Consider the following 17,885-nt stretch of genomic DNA (forward strand, 5'->3'; position numbering starts at 1 on the left):
TAGTGTGTCTGATTAACTGGGATTTTTCAACAACCAAACCTATCAAAGTATTTCTGTCATTTTGGTGTTGTAAATGGTGAGATAGACTTGATACAGATTTTGGAATGTACCTGTTCTGTCTGTGTAGCACAATACGCTTAAGTACTTGACACATTGACTGCCTTTCCTTTAGTGTTCATGAAGTGTTCGGTCGAAACCATGCTGCTCCCTTCTCCAAAGTCCTCACCTTCTTGAGAAGCGGGCCTTTTGAACTGGAAGCTTTCTATTCTGATCCTCAAGGAGTTCCATATCCAGAAGCAAAAATAGGTAAAGCAATTAACTGTGTGTATTTACTCTTTAAAGACGTAACTTAGTGTACAATCTTGAAACTTTTTCCTAGCAATGTTGAGTGGAACATAATTCTAAGTGAAGGCATTTTTGATTTAGGATGATGGTGTTGGAGAAATTTCCTTGTTTTATTGATGAATAAACTGGCCTACAGAGGTGAAACGTCTTGCTAGTTAGTGCTGCTGATACTTCTAAAGATCTATATTTAGGAACACTTAGGTGTTTTTCCTATTCTGATATCGTCTATATTTAAGGTATTACCACCTACTTTTAACATTAATCTTTCCTCTAGGTGAAACATGACTTGCAGAGTGTTACTTCTAATTTAACACCTTAGCAACCATTGAGCTACTTCTCAAATGTACTTTCGTGTTTTATTTTATTTTTTTAAAAAATATATTTTTATTGATTTCAGAGAGAGGAAAGGAGAGAGAGAGAGAAACATCAATGATGAGAGAGTTGTCATTGATCTGCTGCCTCCTGCATGCCCCTGACTGGGGATCAAGCCTGCAACCCTGGCATGTGCCCTGACCAGGAATCAAACCCCGATTGCCTGGATCCTACGTCAACGCTCAACTGCTGAGCCACGCCCCGCCGGGCTACTTTCGTATTTTAAAAAGTACTTTTTTTGGTACATTTTTCTTTGAGAGGCTTGACCTTCTCCATCTATTTTGATCCACAGTAACTCTAGAAATCTGTGGGAGAGTCTCAGACATCTTCCTAAGTGGCCGTATCTCTTTCCCAGGCTGTGGGTAGAATTTGCCAATATTGCCAGATCTTTTCAGGACTCACCCTTACCCACCGCTTTTCATAACAAAATTGTGGAAGGAGTCTAGTCTGGCCTGGCCAGTTGTGTATTTTACTCCTTAAAATTTAAAATGTTCTGACACAGGAGTTGTTTTTGTTTTTTTAACAGTTTTTACAAATTTATTGGGAAGAAGTTAGTTTGAGGAAGTGTTGAATATAGACTAAAATTTTGACAGGCCAGATTCTATGCATAACTTTCTGTTGTGCTGAGGATAAAATCCAAGCTCTTTAGCATGGCACCAAATGTTTTATATTATCACCCAAACTGAAAAAGCTTGCGCATATTTAAAGAAATCCCTCCCTCCGGTGCCCCCCCCCCCCCCCCCCCCCCCCCGCCGCACACACGCCTTCCTGGATACCATATAGTAAATGCTGTTCTTGAAATGGTTCTTAATGGCAGTTATTTCCTGAACTGTTGAATTAATCATTAACAAAGGTCTATTCCAACATCTCTCACTGTCCTGGGAGTTAAACCTGTAACTGTCTGTGTGTTTGTGTAGACAGCACCTTAAATACAAGGCTATTAAATCCCATATAGTGTTTTGCACATAATACGTTCATAATACTTAATTTTGGTTTAGTGATCTCTGGGGTAACAATACTATTGGTGGAGATGGTCACTGACAGTTCTTGGTTCCATAGTTTTCCATGCTCACTATAAACACCAGCTCAATCCACAGAAGCATGGAAAGGTCAAGTAACTTGTAGCCAGTCACACAGCCAGTATTCAAGCCCAGATTGTCTGTGCCAGAGCATTCAACTCTCCTTGGTAGTACTCTGGAATTACTCTGTTGTGCATAAAAATTTCAGGCTTTGATAAATATTATAGCTTACCTTGCCTATTTAAAACTTAGGACACTGTTTTGATTATTCAATCAGAAAAAACATTCTCTGAAAGCCCCGTAGGATGAAAATGCAGCAAGGCCTGATACCATCAGCCTTTCACTTGCTAATGGATTTTCACCTCTAGCTGTGCTCACCTGCCTGGACAAGTAGGATGAGAGGAGGCAGTGACTACTAGTCATTAGTGTTTTACACATAGTGGCTGTGTCATAATTGTTAAGTAAAGATAGTCACAAATATGCCCTTGGCCTTTGGACATTTCATGGCATATTTAGACTAATCCCAAGTATTATACTGGAGACTTACGTATTTTAAGAAGTTATGCTTATAGTATACATTATTAAAAGACTAATTCAGTTGATAGAGAAAATGAGATTTTTGGAATAGCAGTACTTTGAAGCTTTAAGTTCTTAGAAGCCTTGTCTTTTTTTTTTTGGTCTTTTTTTTTTTAAGACTTTTTCATTGATTTTGAGAGAGAGAGGAAGGGAGAGGGAGAAACATCAATCGGCTGCCTCCTGCACACCCCCTACCGAGGGATCTAGCCTGGAACCCAGGCATGTGCCCTGACCCGGAAAGGCAACCTTTTGGTGTATGGGATGATGCCCAGACAACTGAGCCACACTGGCCAGGGTGAAGAAGCCTTTGTTTTCTTTACAGGGATGTAGATTCAGTTCTAAAATTGTCGATTTATTTTTGTTCAGGCCGCTTCATAGTTCAGAATGTTTCTGCACAGAAAGATGGAGAAAAATCTAGAGTGAAAGTGAAAGTGCGAGTCAACACCCATGGCATTTTCACCATCTCTACAGCGTCTATGGTGGAGAAAGTCCCTGCCGAAGACAGTGAATTGCCTTCTGTTGAAGCGGATATAGAGTGTCAGAGCCAGAGACCTCCAGAAAACCCAGACACTGAGGTAAGTTTGTGGATGAGCCTTTGAGTTTGAATACAGAATTGACTTAATCCTAAATTATAGGAGAAGGGTTGAAATAGATTTTGCTTAATTTTGATTAGCATTTTGGATAATGATGATAGTTAGCAATTGCTATATAATGTTAATATACAGCCTGGAACATGGTGAAGTATGATTAACCTGTGTAGCTTAATTTGAACTGGCATATGACAATTTAATTGGAGTAAAGTTTCTTTGAGTTATTTTTTTTTAAAGACAGAAACGTCATATTGCGAAGTCAAATGTTGACTGGTGATTAAGGGGGGGAAAACTACTATAAAAACTTTGGTGAAATATAGACCAAATATTAATGCTGATTTTTTAAAAAATTTTTTTTTTTGAATGTCAAAATTGGCTTTGGTAATTTATAACTTACTTGCTTTTATTTTCATGGTTTGCTATATTGTAGGAAGAAGAAAGAGTAGTGTCTTTCTGGAACATAGAAAGTTGTTACTACTCATGTTTCTTAATTTAGACTTCCTTTAGCATGAGTGTTAGTATTATGTGATCAACAGAGGAACATTAAGAAACTTTAAAATAGATCAGCTATTAAATTTACTTCTGAGTAATAATCAGAAATAGCTTAAATGAGGAGGCAGGCAGTACAGTGTTTTCATTAAGATGTGAGAGTAGTGGTCAGAGATCTATATTTCTAGAACAAGTAAGAAACGTTAATGTCTGGGCTTTAGTGTTGTTCTCATCTAGAAAAACTTTAGTGTAATTAATAAAATGACCAGGGCCATGTGCTTTCTCATTTGGCTACAGACACCAGTTTTCTAATACCTGTTGTGTCAGTCTGTTAGGACCTTCTGGACATATCAGTAGTGCCTGGCTTCTGAACACTTCAGTGTCAATGTGTCTGCCTTAGAATCTCAAAGCTCTGACAGAAAAACATGAGAGACTTGTGGGTGGGCAGGGAAGATTGAGGTCACTACCGTGTAGCGTATAATCTTTATGCTGAGATCATTTGGTTGTAACTAGTCAGACCACAAGCGATGGGGACAGAGGGTCTGCGTGCCCATGAGTTTTCACGATGAGCCCCAGAATACTGATGGTTGGCTCTCATGTAATTGTTCAGTTCACTGAAATGGATATATGTCCACATGCATGATGGCTCCTGGTGAAATTAGGTTTTGTAAGCTTGTTTCTGGGACAGGCCTGGAGTAAACCTATTTCCTTTGCTTTCGAGATAGTTGATATCTGTACAGGGGTAGGTAGAAGTTTCTTAGAAAAGAGTTATTGTCATCACATCAATCCAAATGCCTACTATTTGTGTTACTTAACTATATTAAGTGCTGTCATTCAAATAATTTTTTATAGATTTAAAATTTCTAAGAAGTTTTCAGATATTTTGTGTTCATTTTGCTTATATCCAGTGTCTTTCCCCACTTGTTAAGATTTTAGAAATTGAGCATACTGTCTCGGGTACCCTGTAACCTTTACATTTATCCAGTACACCTGCTTTCTACATCCTTTGTGCCTGGGCTTTCATTTCAGAAAAATGTCCAGCAAGACAGCAGTGAAGCTGGAACACAGCCCCAGGTACAAACTGATGGTCAACAGACCTCACAGTCTCCCCCTTCACCTGAACTTACCTCAGAAGAGAACAAAACCCCAGATGCTGACAAAGTGAGTGATGCTTCTAGTTCATTCCATTGGACAATGTTGCAACATGTGATCATTAATAATATCATTAAACCTGCAGTTTCAAGAACAAGCACCAAATTGTTTTATTTAGTCTATGTAGGATTTTTTTTCCTCTTGATTTTCTATGTATTTTCAACTAAAACCAGTTGAAGGTACTCAAGCTCAACTAATGGAATTGAATATCCTGCTTTAGACCTGAAGGCTTCTCTTGGTTTACTGCCACACCAAGCAACAAGAGATGAACACATAGCGTTGGTTGTCTTCTCTAGTGCCAGAGGTACCTGCTAATTCGAAGAGCAGAAATAGATACATCCCAGGGCTGTGTGATTGGTTTCCACTTGAATTAGCCTCATGATAAATGCATGGGCTACAGGAGTCTAGTAAACTTTCTCCTCCTTTCAAATAACCTGTCAAATTTGAATAAATTAATTAGGATGATCTGTAAATAACCAGGTTGCTTTTCAAAGTAATTGTTCTTTTTCCCTGCTTCCACAGTATGTGTTGGAAGCTAAATTAAATAGTTGTGTTGTGTCCCTTTAAAAATGCTTTCCAATCAAATCTTTAAAATTCATGGTCAGGTGGATAATCTTTAAAATTCATGGTCAGGTTGTTTCTCCAGATCACTCTGCTTTGCAGAAGTTCATTCCTTATGCAAGTTGCATGTAAATTTTTAACCTTCCATTAGTGGTTTGGCTTTCTCATTGTGAGGGTAGAATTCTTTACCCTTGACAAATTACAGAATTGTTCACTGGGGTCAAAATAAGTTTTACACTTGGAGGAAGTTTCCAGTATTTAATGTCCGCGTGCTCTGATTGCTCCTGTGGGGGTCCTGATTTGAGTCGTAGGTCCTGGTTCTGGTTTCTGGAAGCTTTCCTCATTTTCTTCTGCTAGAGTTGATGCCAGTGGAGCAGCACTGCTTCCTTTGTGGTAACAGCTCCTTGGTTTCAGCATCACTCCCCTCACTTACCTTGAGCATTAACTGATGGTGCCAATGATACTGATACCTGTCTGGAACATGCCATTGGTAGCACCTCATGCTCTTAGCTGTAGGGGGAAGCACCAGCGTTGGGCCCTTTGGAACACCCTCACACACCCCCTTGGTGGGTTCCTTGTGCATGCCACATCGAATGCCATGTTGTGACATACTGGTTTTGTCAGTAGTTGGTTTAATGTTGTATTGCCAGATAGTCTTATCCTGACTTAACTGCCAGACACAGATTGTCAACCATTTATTTCCCAAGTATCTGTTGCTCTCCAGTGTTTTGCTAAGTGTAGATATCATCTGATCCATTTGTGTTTCTTGTGGTTCATGCCCCCAGAGCATGCATAGAATATTGGGGGGTTCTCCTGTGCACTAGAGGGAGGAAGACAGTGCAGACAGAGTGACTGGGTCATTGCTAGTGATTACAGCTTACAGCAGTTCAGAGATGTGGGATTTCTAAGGAGCACTGAAGTAGAAGTCTGGGAAACAAGAGTTCTCTTCCCATCTCTATCTTTGCAATTTTAGGCAAACCATCAAACCCTTTTCAAGTCCCATTTTTTTTCTATAAACTGCCTAGAATTTTAACATCCTTTATAGCTCCACAAAATTATCCATTGGCAGTGCTTGCTTTGATCTGTGGGCTGGATCTCTTCCTACTTTACCAAACCACCCAACCAGAGTGTGTGGTATACCCCCTGTTATCTTCTAGTCTGTTTTCTATATTGTGTTCTTCGTCACTTGTTCAAATGGGAACCTGCAGAAAGGAAATACACAGAAAAGGCTTGGAAAATTAAAGGCCGTGGGATATGCTTACTTTTTTAGCCCTGTATGTACATATTTTGAAAAACCTACAATAAATTCTTAGCACTAGCTGCGTCATTCTGTTTGCTATTTTAAGACTTTTTTATGTCTTGACCATGGGGAGTTGCTTATGAGAAGCGATACGACTCAGAGGCAGGTAGTAGGAATAGGATATGTGTGTATATACAGACATGTAAGTGTGTGTGTGACCTCCAAATTCAGTAGGATGTTTTGAAAGGCACTCGTCAGTGTGGTGCTAATTGTAATTAAGGCAGGTATAATACTGGGACATAAGGACTTAGGTGTCTATATATTAAACAGATAGGGCTGACCCTGACATTGCTAGCATTGGTTAGTCTATCTTCAGTTATTGTCAGGTTCTAGACTATAATATAAAGATGCAGCAATTTAATAACACTTCTGACCCTTCAAAGTCCATAAACATTGCTTAAAGGGATAAAAACATAAAGACCAATGGAGAAAAGCTTTAGCACGAGAGATTAAATTGAATATGCAAAGAAAGAAATGTCCTGGTGAATTCTCAAATGAGAGTGTGGCATGCTTACATGTCATTACAGCCCTGATTTAAAACAGGCGGGTGGAAGTCAGATGACCTTATACTCTTCCGACTTCACAGTTGCAGGGATTTTATTTTTGCCTGTGTCATCAAGTATGATAAGGAGTTTTATTTGTTTTGTTTTTCAAGGGTTATTTAAGAATTTTTTTTTTTTTTTACCCACCTTCCCAAGGCAAATGAAAAGAAAGTTGACCAGCCTCCAGAAGCTAAAAAACCCAAAATCAAGGTGGTGAATGTGGAGCTGCCTGTTGAGGCCAACTTGGTCTGGCAGCTGGGGAGAGATCTGCTTAACATGTACATCGAAACAGAGGTAGGTAGTTTCAATAAATATTTTTATTTTGGAATATGTTTAGTTGTTTGAACACATTGCTCATATTTCTACTAGGTAAATGACTATAATCCTTTTCAGTATCCCAAGTTTTACCCAGTTTTAGAGATAGGATGAAACCAAAATCAGTGGCTTTTCAGTTTTATTTTTTTTATTGATTGAAACATCAACTTGTTACACTTGTTTATGCATTCATTGGTTGATTTTTGTATGTGTCCTGACTGGGGATTGAACCTGAAACCTTGGTGCATCAGGGTTATTCTCCAACCAACTGAGCTACCTGGCCAGGGCTTAGTTTAATTTTTTTTAACAAATTCTGTTTGTTTTTGCATCCTTGTGAAAAAAGAGATCTATACCATTCTGCTTGGTATAAAATTGATTGCCCAAGTCCTTGTGAAGAAATTGGATGCCAGTATTTACAATGCAATTGGTATTTCAGCCCACACTGAATATTTCTGTTAAAACATGCTTTTCTATAGTCTAGAGTGTGTGAAATAATTAAAATTCAGTTTTTCTGTACTCGAATGGGAACATTGTGTTTAGAAATTTATTTAACAATAGATATAAGTAAATGGGCTATAATTAATTTATCCTTGATTTTTAAATGTGGCAGAGTGGTCTAATCATTATCTGTTGGCCAATATTAACCCCAATATGAGAAAGCCATATAACTCCATAAAAGAAAACAATATAAAATCTATGGAATGATTTTTTTTCTTAGTATTAAATCTCAAATGAGAAAGCTATGGAATTTTTTATATAATGTTAGAAAATGAAGAACTTTGTAGGGTTTGTTATAAGAGTTTTATGAGGTATAATTTAGAACGGTTAACACTAATTTTTTTGGTATAATTCGTTACAGGAAACAGAAGGCTGAAATTAACCTTTTCTGTTTCCTCATAGGGTAAGATGATAATGCAGGATAAATTGGAGAAGGAAAGAAACGATGCTAAAAATGCAGTGGAGGAATATGTGTATGAGTTCCGGGACAAGCTGTGTGGACCATATGAAAAATTCATCTGTGAGCAGGTATGTTTACAGCCCAGTTTTTGTCCAGCTATAAAGTGTTTAATATCAAACTTAACATTTGAATCTCTACTAGGTTATGTAATGAGCCTTTTGGAAACAAAACAACTTGAAATGGAAATTGTATAAACAAAGTCCTAGAGAGAGGCTCACTAATGATGTGCAGTTTTGTTCTATCTAGTTTATACCAATGACTCTTTGGTTTTTATCATCCAAAAGAAAAATCCAGTCAAATTCAGTCTGTGACATTCACAGAGGCTATAAAGATAAATAGAAAATCCTTGCTTTCAAAGACCTCAGAAAAGTTTTTTATGACTTGTTTGCTCTTATTGTTTATCCCAAAAAACTGGTTTACCCAGTCCAAAGTTTGTCAGCCCCCATTTCCCTTAGCCCTTGTCTAAGCTTCCAAAGCCAGTAGGATTCTGAGTAAATTCCAGAAGCACAACTGTGAAAGATGGAACTTGGAAAAAAATTGGCTAAATAGAGATCTAGGATGGTTGAAGGATTAATTCTGAAGTTAAAAGAATTTAAACTTAGGAGTCTATTTTAGTCCTGTGATTCTTGTGGTATTTCAGTTCTTGGCTCTGCCCTAACATTTCCTAGATTGGTTATGGTGGCGATTCTGAGGTAGAGATAGCCCAAACCAGGCTAGACCTCCTCCAGCTAGAGTAGCGGTACGTAGTTTGTACAAATTGAGTAGGAATAAGTTTTTCATGTGTTCAGTGCATGACTGGTCAGCTTGTCTAGTTTCCCTTTCAGTACTCAACAGTTGTGGAAGTGAGTAGAAAGGTTCTAATCACTCCCTAGTTATTTTGAAGAGTGGGAAGGTAATTGTTCTTCCATGCCCAGGTTTCAGTGTGGAAACTGTCCATAATTGGACTTCTAAGATACAGTATTGTAAGTCAGTAAGAATGATTCACCAAAAATTCCCAAATGTTCCAGTGTAAAAGAGAAGCCAAAGAATAACTGTCAATCCCTCGTGTGAAATACTGTATGGGGCTGGTAGTAGAGTATATTGCTCCTTGATACTTTTTAGTGAAGGGAATCCAGTTGATCCAAGTGCCTTCCTAGAAGTAAGAGCAGATACTTGGTGTTTTAAGATTTCTGACTGACTTTTCGCCACGTTGGTTCTCATGTTTCACATACAGGACCATCAGAAATTTTTGCAACTGCTCACAGAGACTGAGGACTGGCTCTATGAGGAAGGAGAGGACCAAGTGAAACAAGCCTATGTGGACAAGCTGGAAGAATTAATGGTAGGCCCTTCTTTCCCCTCTGGAAGCAATGCCTGTGCTTTAGACATAGACTTTTAAAATATGATTATGGCAATAACTAATTTTTTACATTTGTTTTAGAAAATTGGCACTCCAGTTAAAGTTCGATTTCAAGAAGCTGAGGAACGGCCAAAAGCATTTGAAGAACTAGGCCAGAGGCTGCAGCACTATGCCAAGATAGCAGCCGACTTCAGGAAGAGTGTAAGTCATCATGCAATGGAAGAGGGGATCGTAGGTTTTAATAAGCTGGTATTGAAGTTGAGGAACCTTAATGGTGAACAGATGATGTTCTTAAATGGGAAACTTGTTTTTGGTATTTGAGACCAGAGGTAGATTTGAACTTCATAGAAAATTTTGTCAAGTCAGTTGTCACTGTTAAATACTTTATTCTACTGCATGGGCATTGCTTTTTTATTCAGGATGAGAAATACAATCATATTGATGAGTCTGAAATGAAGAAGGTCGAGAAGTCAGTGAAGGAAGTGATGGAGTGGATGAATAACATCATGAACGCCCAGGATAGAAAGAGTCTGGACCAGGATCCAGTTGTACGTGCTCAGGAAATTAAAGCAAAAATAAAGGTGAGTGTTGTTATCTATTCATTGCTGTGTTTTCTTAGGGGCCCAAGTTGTAATCACTTGAACCCTAAACATGGCCATTTTTCCTATAAATTTTTCACCTCTTCCTGACCAAAATCAGATTTCTTGGTTAATTATTGATATCACAAAGTTTAGAAGACTATAAGTTTCTATAAAATTTCCTTTTATTCATTCAGTTCAACAAATGCATTTGTTGAGCCCCTGCCATGTGCCAGTCATTGTGCCAGGTAGCTAAACTTCCAGTGTACAAAGGAAGTCACTGCCTGTGGAAGTCACCTGCTAGTATGAGGAAGACTTGACAATAAACACATATGGCAATATATGAGATGGCTCATAAAGTGCTGATGGTACAAAGAGTCAGAAGGGGTTAGGAAACTCTGGACAGTGGAGAGGCCCAGGTTAGGGTTTTGTCAGGGAAGGCCTTGCCAAGTGCATGAGGCTTGAAGCGAGTTGAGGGGAAAAATACCCAAGGAACTGCTTTCTGTCTGGAAGAATATTCAGACACCTTGAAGATTAAGGAAACGTGAGCTTTTGAAGTCAGTGGGCTTCAGTGAATTCCAGCTCTTTGGTTTTTTTTGATCTTGAGGCAAAGTTACTTTACCTCTCTGAACCATTTCCCCCTTCCATCAGTGGGGATCATAATTCCTAGATTTTAATACTGTCACAAGGATTATAATGTGTGAGTACCTAGCAAGTCCCTGAGACATCATTGGAGAACATTCGCTTCTCTTCCATCAGGTTTCAAGCTGTAGTTTTAAGCAAATATAAGGAGTAAATGGGATTCTTTGAGATATGTATAACTGGAGTTGATAGAAAAGTATTGGTTCAAGTATGTCGGAAAGTAATTGAAAATGAACTGAGTGGATCTGAGTCAATCTGATTACTAGTTTTGTTTTCCTTTCTTAGGAGTTGAATAACACCTGTGAACCTGTTGTAACACAACCCAAACCAAAAATTGAGTCACCGAAACTGGAAAGAACTCCAAATGGCCCAAATACTGATAAAAAGGAAGACGATTTAGATCAAGGCAAAAATAATTTCGGTGCTGAACCTCCACATCAGAATGGTGAATGTTACCCTAACGAGAAGAGTTCCATTAATATGGACTTGGACTAGATAACATTAAATTGGCTCCAATTAATAAAATATTTTTGCTGTAGTATGTGACTCTATATAACATACTAAGACTATTTATATTTTCTTTTTTAAGGATGTTTAGAACTTTTGTGTACTATATGAAAAAAGAAAAAGCTTAAGTCTGTAGTCTTTATGATCCTAAAAGGGAAAATTGCCTTGGTAACTTTCAGATTCCTGTGGAATTGTGAATTCATACTAAGCTTCTGTGCAGTATTACCATTTGCATCACTGAGGATGAAATTGATTTGTCTTTTGGAGAAGCTAAAACAAACTGTACTGCTTGTTCAAGAGGGTCGTGGGTAAAATTGTTAAGCATTTGTTCCTGCCAAGGTAGTTTTCTTGCATCTTGCTCTCCATTTCAGCATGTGTGTGGATGTTTATAAACAAGACAGTCTGATTTCACAAGGGCTTTCTAAAATTCTGTTCAATAGAAGATGACTTTTTGCTTTGATATTAAAATTCATTGAGTAATGCAAACGCTAGTGAAATGTGTTAGCAGCATGCAGAACAAATCTTTCAAATGTATCTCTTGTTACACAGTACACTGTCATGTGAAGGTGTCAAAGGGAAGAAATGTGGGTTCTGTGTGTTACTGGTATTGTGAAGCCTTTTATGAGCTTTAAAATAAAGTTCATCTTATGGTGTCATTTCTAAACGGTTTTGTCACTGACTTAAAAATAGATTAGGGAAGAGTGGTATAAACTATTACAGCAGAAATGAAGTCACTGTGAAAACTACTGTTTCTCTTTTACTACTGCTTACATCTGCTGTCACTTTTCTAAACGAAAGTGACTTTCTACTGATAGAAAAGTAGCATATCTTTATCATATTTAAAATTTTTAAACTGTAAAGTTGAATATAATTTATAATCTACCACCTGAAAAAAGCATTGACTCCTGTTGCATATCCTTGAAGCCTTCTCCTAATGACAGATGTGTGTGTCAGTGTGGATATTATATTATGGTGTATACACTGCTTTTTAAAACTATCCCAAGCAAATAAGTGAATACAAGGGTGGGTACGGTGGTTCATAAGGAAGAAGACATGCAGGTTATGACTGTTACAGCTTTATTAACTGCCTACTTTTGCCCACCCCATATAATTAGGTGTTCAAACTCTACTGCTGTGGTGAGTTCCGTGAAATTAAAGACACATAAACTATTTTAACTGATCCCCATATTGGTGGATTTAGGTGTTTCCCAAGTTTTTGCTATTCTAAATTATGCTGCAAAAAACCTTATCTGGCTTTTATTTTCCAAGGAGGAGATTGAAGTAAAGTAGTGTTGGGGCTGGGCTGAAGAGAAGACAGCAGGGGGGATAACAGGTAACCACAAGTTTAATACCCCATGATCACAGGGGAAGTATTGGAGTTGGGAACAAACTTGGGCACTTGAATGTTAACTAGCCTACACTCCAAGCAGCCATTCTGCACTCAGTGACACCTTCATTTCTGTGTCTAGTGTGGACTTAAACATTTTAAATTTGTTTGCCTCTGTATTTCCTGAACTGAATATTTTATGCATTCTCATTTGTAATGTTGAATGTTGATTTTATAACGTTAAGGATCTTAACCATTTGTCAATATTCAAACATTCTCCCACTTTGTAATTTTAACTCTTATCATTTAGAAACCTTGAATTTTGTAATCTGTCTCTTATGGTTTTTCTTGTGCTCTCTAATGCACACTAATATATACTCAATAGGTGTAAATGTACCTGTTGAGAGGTGATGATAGGTCTCTCTGTAGAGTTGGGAAGCACATAAATGAAAGTTTTAAAAAGTATGAATGAGAAAGTGAGTTTTTCCTACCCCAAAATAGTACCTGATGATAATGGGGATAGTAGCAATCAGGCCTAAACCAGTTTGTTTTTATCAAAGGTTAGAAATTTTTGATAGCTTTTTCTGTAAAGATGGAGCAGTATTTCAAAAGAGGCTCAACTGACTATAATTTGCAGACCTTAGAATTGCATTTTTGGATGTAAGACAAAAATATTGACTATTTTATTACAATATTGGCTTACACAATTGTGATATATATAGACCAATTTGGATAAATGCTCTGCCAAAGGATTGAATTTTAATTTTCACTTAAATTGTCACTATGACAATACTTCCAGCTGTGGTGTAGAGTGGGCCCCTTAATTCTTACTCTACCTCATGACAGGTAGCAGTGTGGTATGGCGGAAAGAGTAGCTTTGGGGGAAGACAAGATTTGCAAGGGTCCTTACAGCTGGCCCCACCCCTCACCGCAAGCACTGTGATTTTTATGCAGATCAGCTTGTCTGAACCTCCATGTCATCCTATCCTAGTCTAGGTAACATGACCTGGACTGATTGCTGTGGATTCCTCTATGGCAAGGTTTCCCACCTCAGCATTTAGACATTTTGGGTGGGGGTGCAGGGGGTTGCCATGTGCCTATCTGGCCTCTCATTAGATGCCCCTGATGTGACAACTGAAAATGACCCCTGCCCCTTGAGAAGTGCTGCTCTAGGGAAAGTGACTTTGAATTTCAAAATTATACACGGAGTAAATGCCTTAATGCCTTCCAGCGACCCTGCACTGGGCCAGGTGCTCTCACTCAGGTTTCACAGTAATCCTTAGGCTATTATTTCCTGTTTTATAGTGGAAAAATAGGGTGAAAGTCTGACCAAGTTCAAAGGTCAATCAGAACATGGATCTGACAGACTCCAAAGCCTCTCTCCTCTCTATGGTAGCAGAGGTGAAAGTGTGCGCTGACCCAGGTATAAAAAACTTTTCATTGGAAACTGGGAGGACTCAGAATCTGCTCTCTGAAATTATTAATAAAATCCAGCCCTGGGGTGACAGGTGGGGACAAACAAGCCATGCACAGCCTGTTGGAGAACTGGTTGCTCTCTCGTGTCCCCCCAAGGCACCTGAGTTACATGCAACCTCTCCTCAATGTTCAGCCTCACCTGCTCATGTGGGAGCACAGAAACCCATTTGTATTATTTTGTTTATAGCTCAAGTGTCTAGCGCAGGGTCCTCCCTTCTGTCCATCTGGTGCTGCCTAGTTCTTGCCCCATTGACCCTGCTGTTTCCCACTTGGGACCCTCCTGAAGATCTGCCAAGAATTAACTACATGCCACCCAGAGGTTTTTTTTTAGCCCATAATGAATTTCAAACACCATTCCTCACAGAAACTAAAGTTCCGTGACACAAAGACCTCTTTGGAAGAGCAGAGTTGGAGATAGAAGTCTATAGGTGGCCAATCCAGGTTTTGGTTTGTTTCATGGTGGAGAGGGAGGGCACGCAGAGGGCTGGTAGTCTTCACTGGCCAGTGGGAGCAGGTCTTTGAGCCGGGGCCTCTCAGGCGACCAACTCTGGACTGGAGTGCACACAGGTCATGTCTTATAAGGTGCATAATTTCCTACACAAGCGAATAACAGCGACTATTTCAAGAGGAGAGGTTGGAGTGGGATACCAGTTTTGTCAACCAAGCAGAGCAGTCACTCAGTCTGAGGCTATTCTCTTGCAGTTGGCTGGAGAGCCCTGGGCTTGAAGAGGGGAGGAGGGTCCCTGCTGACTGTGATGAGCCTCTCCCAAGAAGCCACAGATGATGGAGCAGAACTGTGACTTCTGGTGGGGAAGGAGTGACCCCCAGGGGTCACTGGGCACCCATACCCTCTTTCCCTGGCCACAGCAGCCCCATCCAACCTCCTACCCTCAGGTGTACAAATATGTGCCATTGTACACCATACGTATATGCATGCACACCCCCGTATATACCATCCCACCCCCCCACACCTGACTCTTCCCCCTGCCCAGGCCTCCATCTCCCCAGGAATCCCAGCCAAACCTCCTGAAAGCTTCCTGTTATCTCCCCCAGGGAACTCCCTGTATGTCTCTCCTGTGTTGTAAAGCATTACTTTATCATGATCTGTTTATAATTCACTCTCCCACTAGACTGTGTGCTACTTGAGGACAAGAATGTTTTCTGAATCCTATTTGTGTTCCCAGAGCTTCACACACAGCCTGGCACATAAATGAAATGTTAATTGAATGAACGGATGAAGTAATTAATGGATAGGCACTGGCCAGATCCACACTCTTGAGAAGGAAAACCTTAGTGTCTGTATCTCCTGTGGCTGCGGTAACAATAACCACACATTGGGTGGCTTAAAACAATAGAAATTTATTGTCTCACACATTTGGAGGCTAGAAGCCTGAAATAAAGGTGTTGGCAAGGTCATGCTTCATCTGAGGGCTCCAGGGGAGGATCCTTCCTACTTCATCCAGCTCCTGGTGGCTCCAGGTGTCCCTTGGCTTGTGGCCATATCTCTGTTCCTCATATTCCTTTCCCCTTATGTGCCCCGATACATCCTCTTATAAGGACACTTGGGATGGCATTTAGGGCCCACCAGAATAACCCAAGAGATCTCACCTCATGGTCCTGAACTTAACACATCTCCACTTCCCACTGAGGTCACATTCACAGGTTCCAGAGATTAGAACTTGTTATCTTTGGTTTGGTGCCCTTCTGAGCCCACTACCATGCTCCATGGTGGGTGAAAAAAATACTGCCTCCATCTTTCTTGCAATGTTTTCCTGTCTGTGTTATACCAGAGAGAAAACCCCAGACAAAATGTTGCTTTGCTGTTGTCTAGGAAAATTAAACCAGTAATTAAAAGTTTTTAAGCCTTTAGCAATATCTCTGATGATGATAATAAAGGTGCACAAAAATGACATCTTTCTTTGGGGGAGTCGCCACAATGAGAGGGAGAAGTGAAAGGGGAGTCCAGTTTCAGCATGGGTCGTAGGGGAAGGTCACGTATGTCAAACCAGCCAAATTATTTCGGACTAGCATCTAAATTACAAAATATCCTCTTTGGGGTCTGGAGATAGAAAGAGAGGAGGATGGGCCCAGGTTTAATTTGAGCTCAGAAAGGGCAGGGGATAGTATGAGAAATGGAAGTTAGAAGATGGCCTCAGGGAGGTGCCCTGGAGTAGCCTGGGTTCAGGTAGGACAGAGTAGCCTCCAGAGTCTAGAAGAATGATCTTGCCCCAGAGGCATCTGGCCAAGCTTCCAGGAACTGTAGCCAGCCTCCCCTAATCACCCGGAGTGGAAAAAAGACCACAGGCTCTCTATAATGGATCCGTACCTTCTACCAAAACATCCTAAAGAGGCAAACAAATTATGCTCTGAGGGTTAGCCCAGCAGTGCTACTCTGAATCATAATACACAGTAGAGGAGACAGTTCCATTCCTCTAACGCCACTGATTAGAGACCAGGATCTTGATTAGACTTCCTTACTCATGTCTGGGTCACTTACACGAGACGGGGAAGCCTCCTGGGGGTAAGAATTGGGGAAAGACCCTGCTCATGCTCTGAGCCTGCAGTAACCCCACTGGAGCTCAATGGAGCTTTCTGAGGGACTACCATGCATCTCGGCTTACCAAAAAATGGCACCTTGGTTCCATTTTCCATTGTTTGTAGTTATGTGTCTCCCCCTGAATTCTCACTGGGGAGAAGGAGTCATTGGTAGGACGGATTCAGACTCTCCTGGGTCTCTTGCTCCAAATCCCATCCAGTTCCATCCTTCCTGCCACCTCCCACCCACAGTCTCCTCAGTGATGGCAAGCAAGGCCTCATGCCGTCCTTTATGTGTAAAGGGAAAGAAAGCAGGTGCAGGAACCCAGAGATGTTGGTCCCAGACTTGGCTCTGCCACCGTCTTGCTAATGAATTTGAATAAGTTACCTCTCTGTTACAAATTGAATGTCAGTGCCCCCACCCAAATTTATGTGTTGAAGCCCTAATCCCAGTATCATGGTATTTAGAGATGGGGTCTTTGGGGGTGATTACATTCAGATGGGTTCATGAGAGTGAAGCCCCCATGGTGGAATTAGTGCCCCTGTAAGAAGAGAAAAGAGGCTAGAGCTGTCGTGTGAGGACATAGCAAGAAGGCTGCCATCTGCAAGACTGGAAGTGACCCTCACCAAGAACCAAATTTGCCAGCACCTTGATCTCCAAACTGAGAAATAAATGTCTATCACTTAATCCCCCAAGTCTGTGGTGTTTTGTTATAGCAGCTGAGCTGACAAACACACTCCCTGTGACTCAGTTTTCTTGTATGTTCATCAGAAGTCTCAGATGGTCCCAGTCAGCTCCTAGGCTCCCCAGAGATGAGACCTGGGGCCAGGATACCTCCTGAGCAACAGTTTCCTCATCTGTAAATTGTGAGAAATAGTGTTGTTCTCATGGGATCTTTGGGAGGGACAACTGAAAGCAAAGATGTGGGAGCTCTTTAAAAACTTTAAAGCAAAAGAAGTTGACTGTTAGATCAAAAAGACTTCCATAGAAGAGGCTGAATGGAGCATACCTTAATCAGATTCATTGCAGTTGAAACAGCATCCCCCAAAGTATGTTCCTTAGAACACTCATCTCACTAGTTGCACCTTAAGAAAGGGGTTCTCTCGTCAAGCAAGTTTGGGAAACTGGTCCTTTCTGGGGATTTTTATCAAGCACTTGGGAAGAGTAAGGTCTCAGAGAAGTACTAGGCTAAACAGGCCCATTTAACTGTCTTGAATCCAGCATTTCCCAGACCTACTTCTTCAGAGAACTGAGGGTAATG

At 40.2% G+C, this 17,885-nt stretch overlaps 1 protein-coding gene across 3 annotated transcripts in view; it reads left to right on the top strand.

Annotated features, from left to right (window-relative positions):
- Nucleotides 1-11,941, top strand: part of HSPH1 (heat shock protein family H (Hsp110) member 1) — a 56,171-nt gene extending 44,230 nt beyond the window's left edge. For all 3 annotated transcript variants that reach the window (XM_081129717.1, XM_081129718.1, XM_081129716.1), the window contains 9 exons: nucleotides 173-306; nucleotides 2,679-2,887; nucleotides 4,421-4,552; nucleotides 7,103-7,240; nucleotides 8,162-8,287; nucleotides 9,433-9,540; nucleotides 9,640-9,759; nucleotides 9,978-10,139; nucleotides 11,064-11,941. In XM_081129717.1, coding sequence (XP_080985843.1) covers nucleotides 173-306; nucleotides 2,679-2,887; nucleotides 4,421-4,552; nucleotides 7,103-7,240; nucleotides 8,162-8,287; nucleotides 9,433-9,540; nucleotides 9,640-9,759; nucleotides 9,978-10,139; nucleotides 11,064-11,273 — 1,339 coding nt within the window. In that variant the 3' untranslated portion in view covers nucleotides 11,274-11,941. The remainder of the gene's footprint in view (nucleotides 1-172; nucleotides 307-2,678; nucleotides 2,888-4,420; nucleotides 4,553-7,102; nucleotides 7,241-8,161; nucleotides 8,288-9,432; nucleotides 9,541-9,639; nucleotides 9,760-9,977; nucleotides 10,140-11,063) is intronic.
- Nucleotides 11,942-17,885: the final 5,944 nt, after the last annotated feature.

Source organism: Miniopterus schreibersii, assembly GCF_964146895.1.
Source record: "Miniopterus schreibersii genome assembly, chromosome: 2".
Classification (NCBI taxonomy): Eukaryota; Metazoa; Chordata; class Mammalia; order Chiroptera; family Miniopteridae; genus Miniopterus; species Miniopterus schreibersii.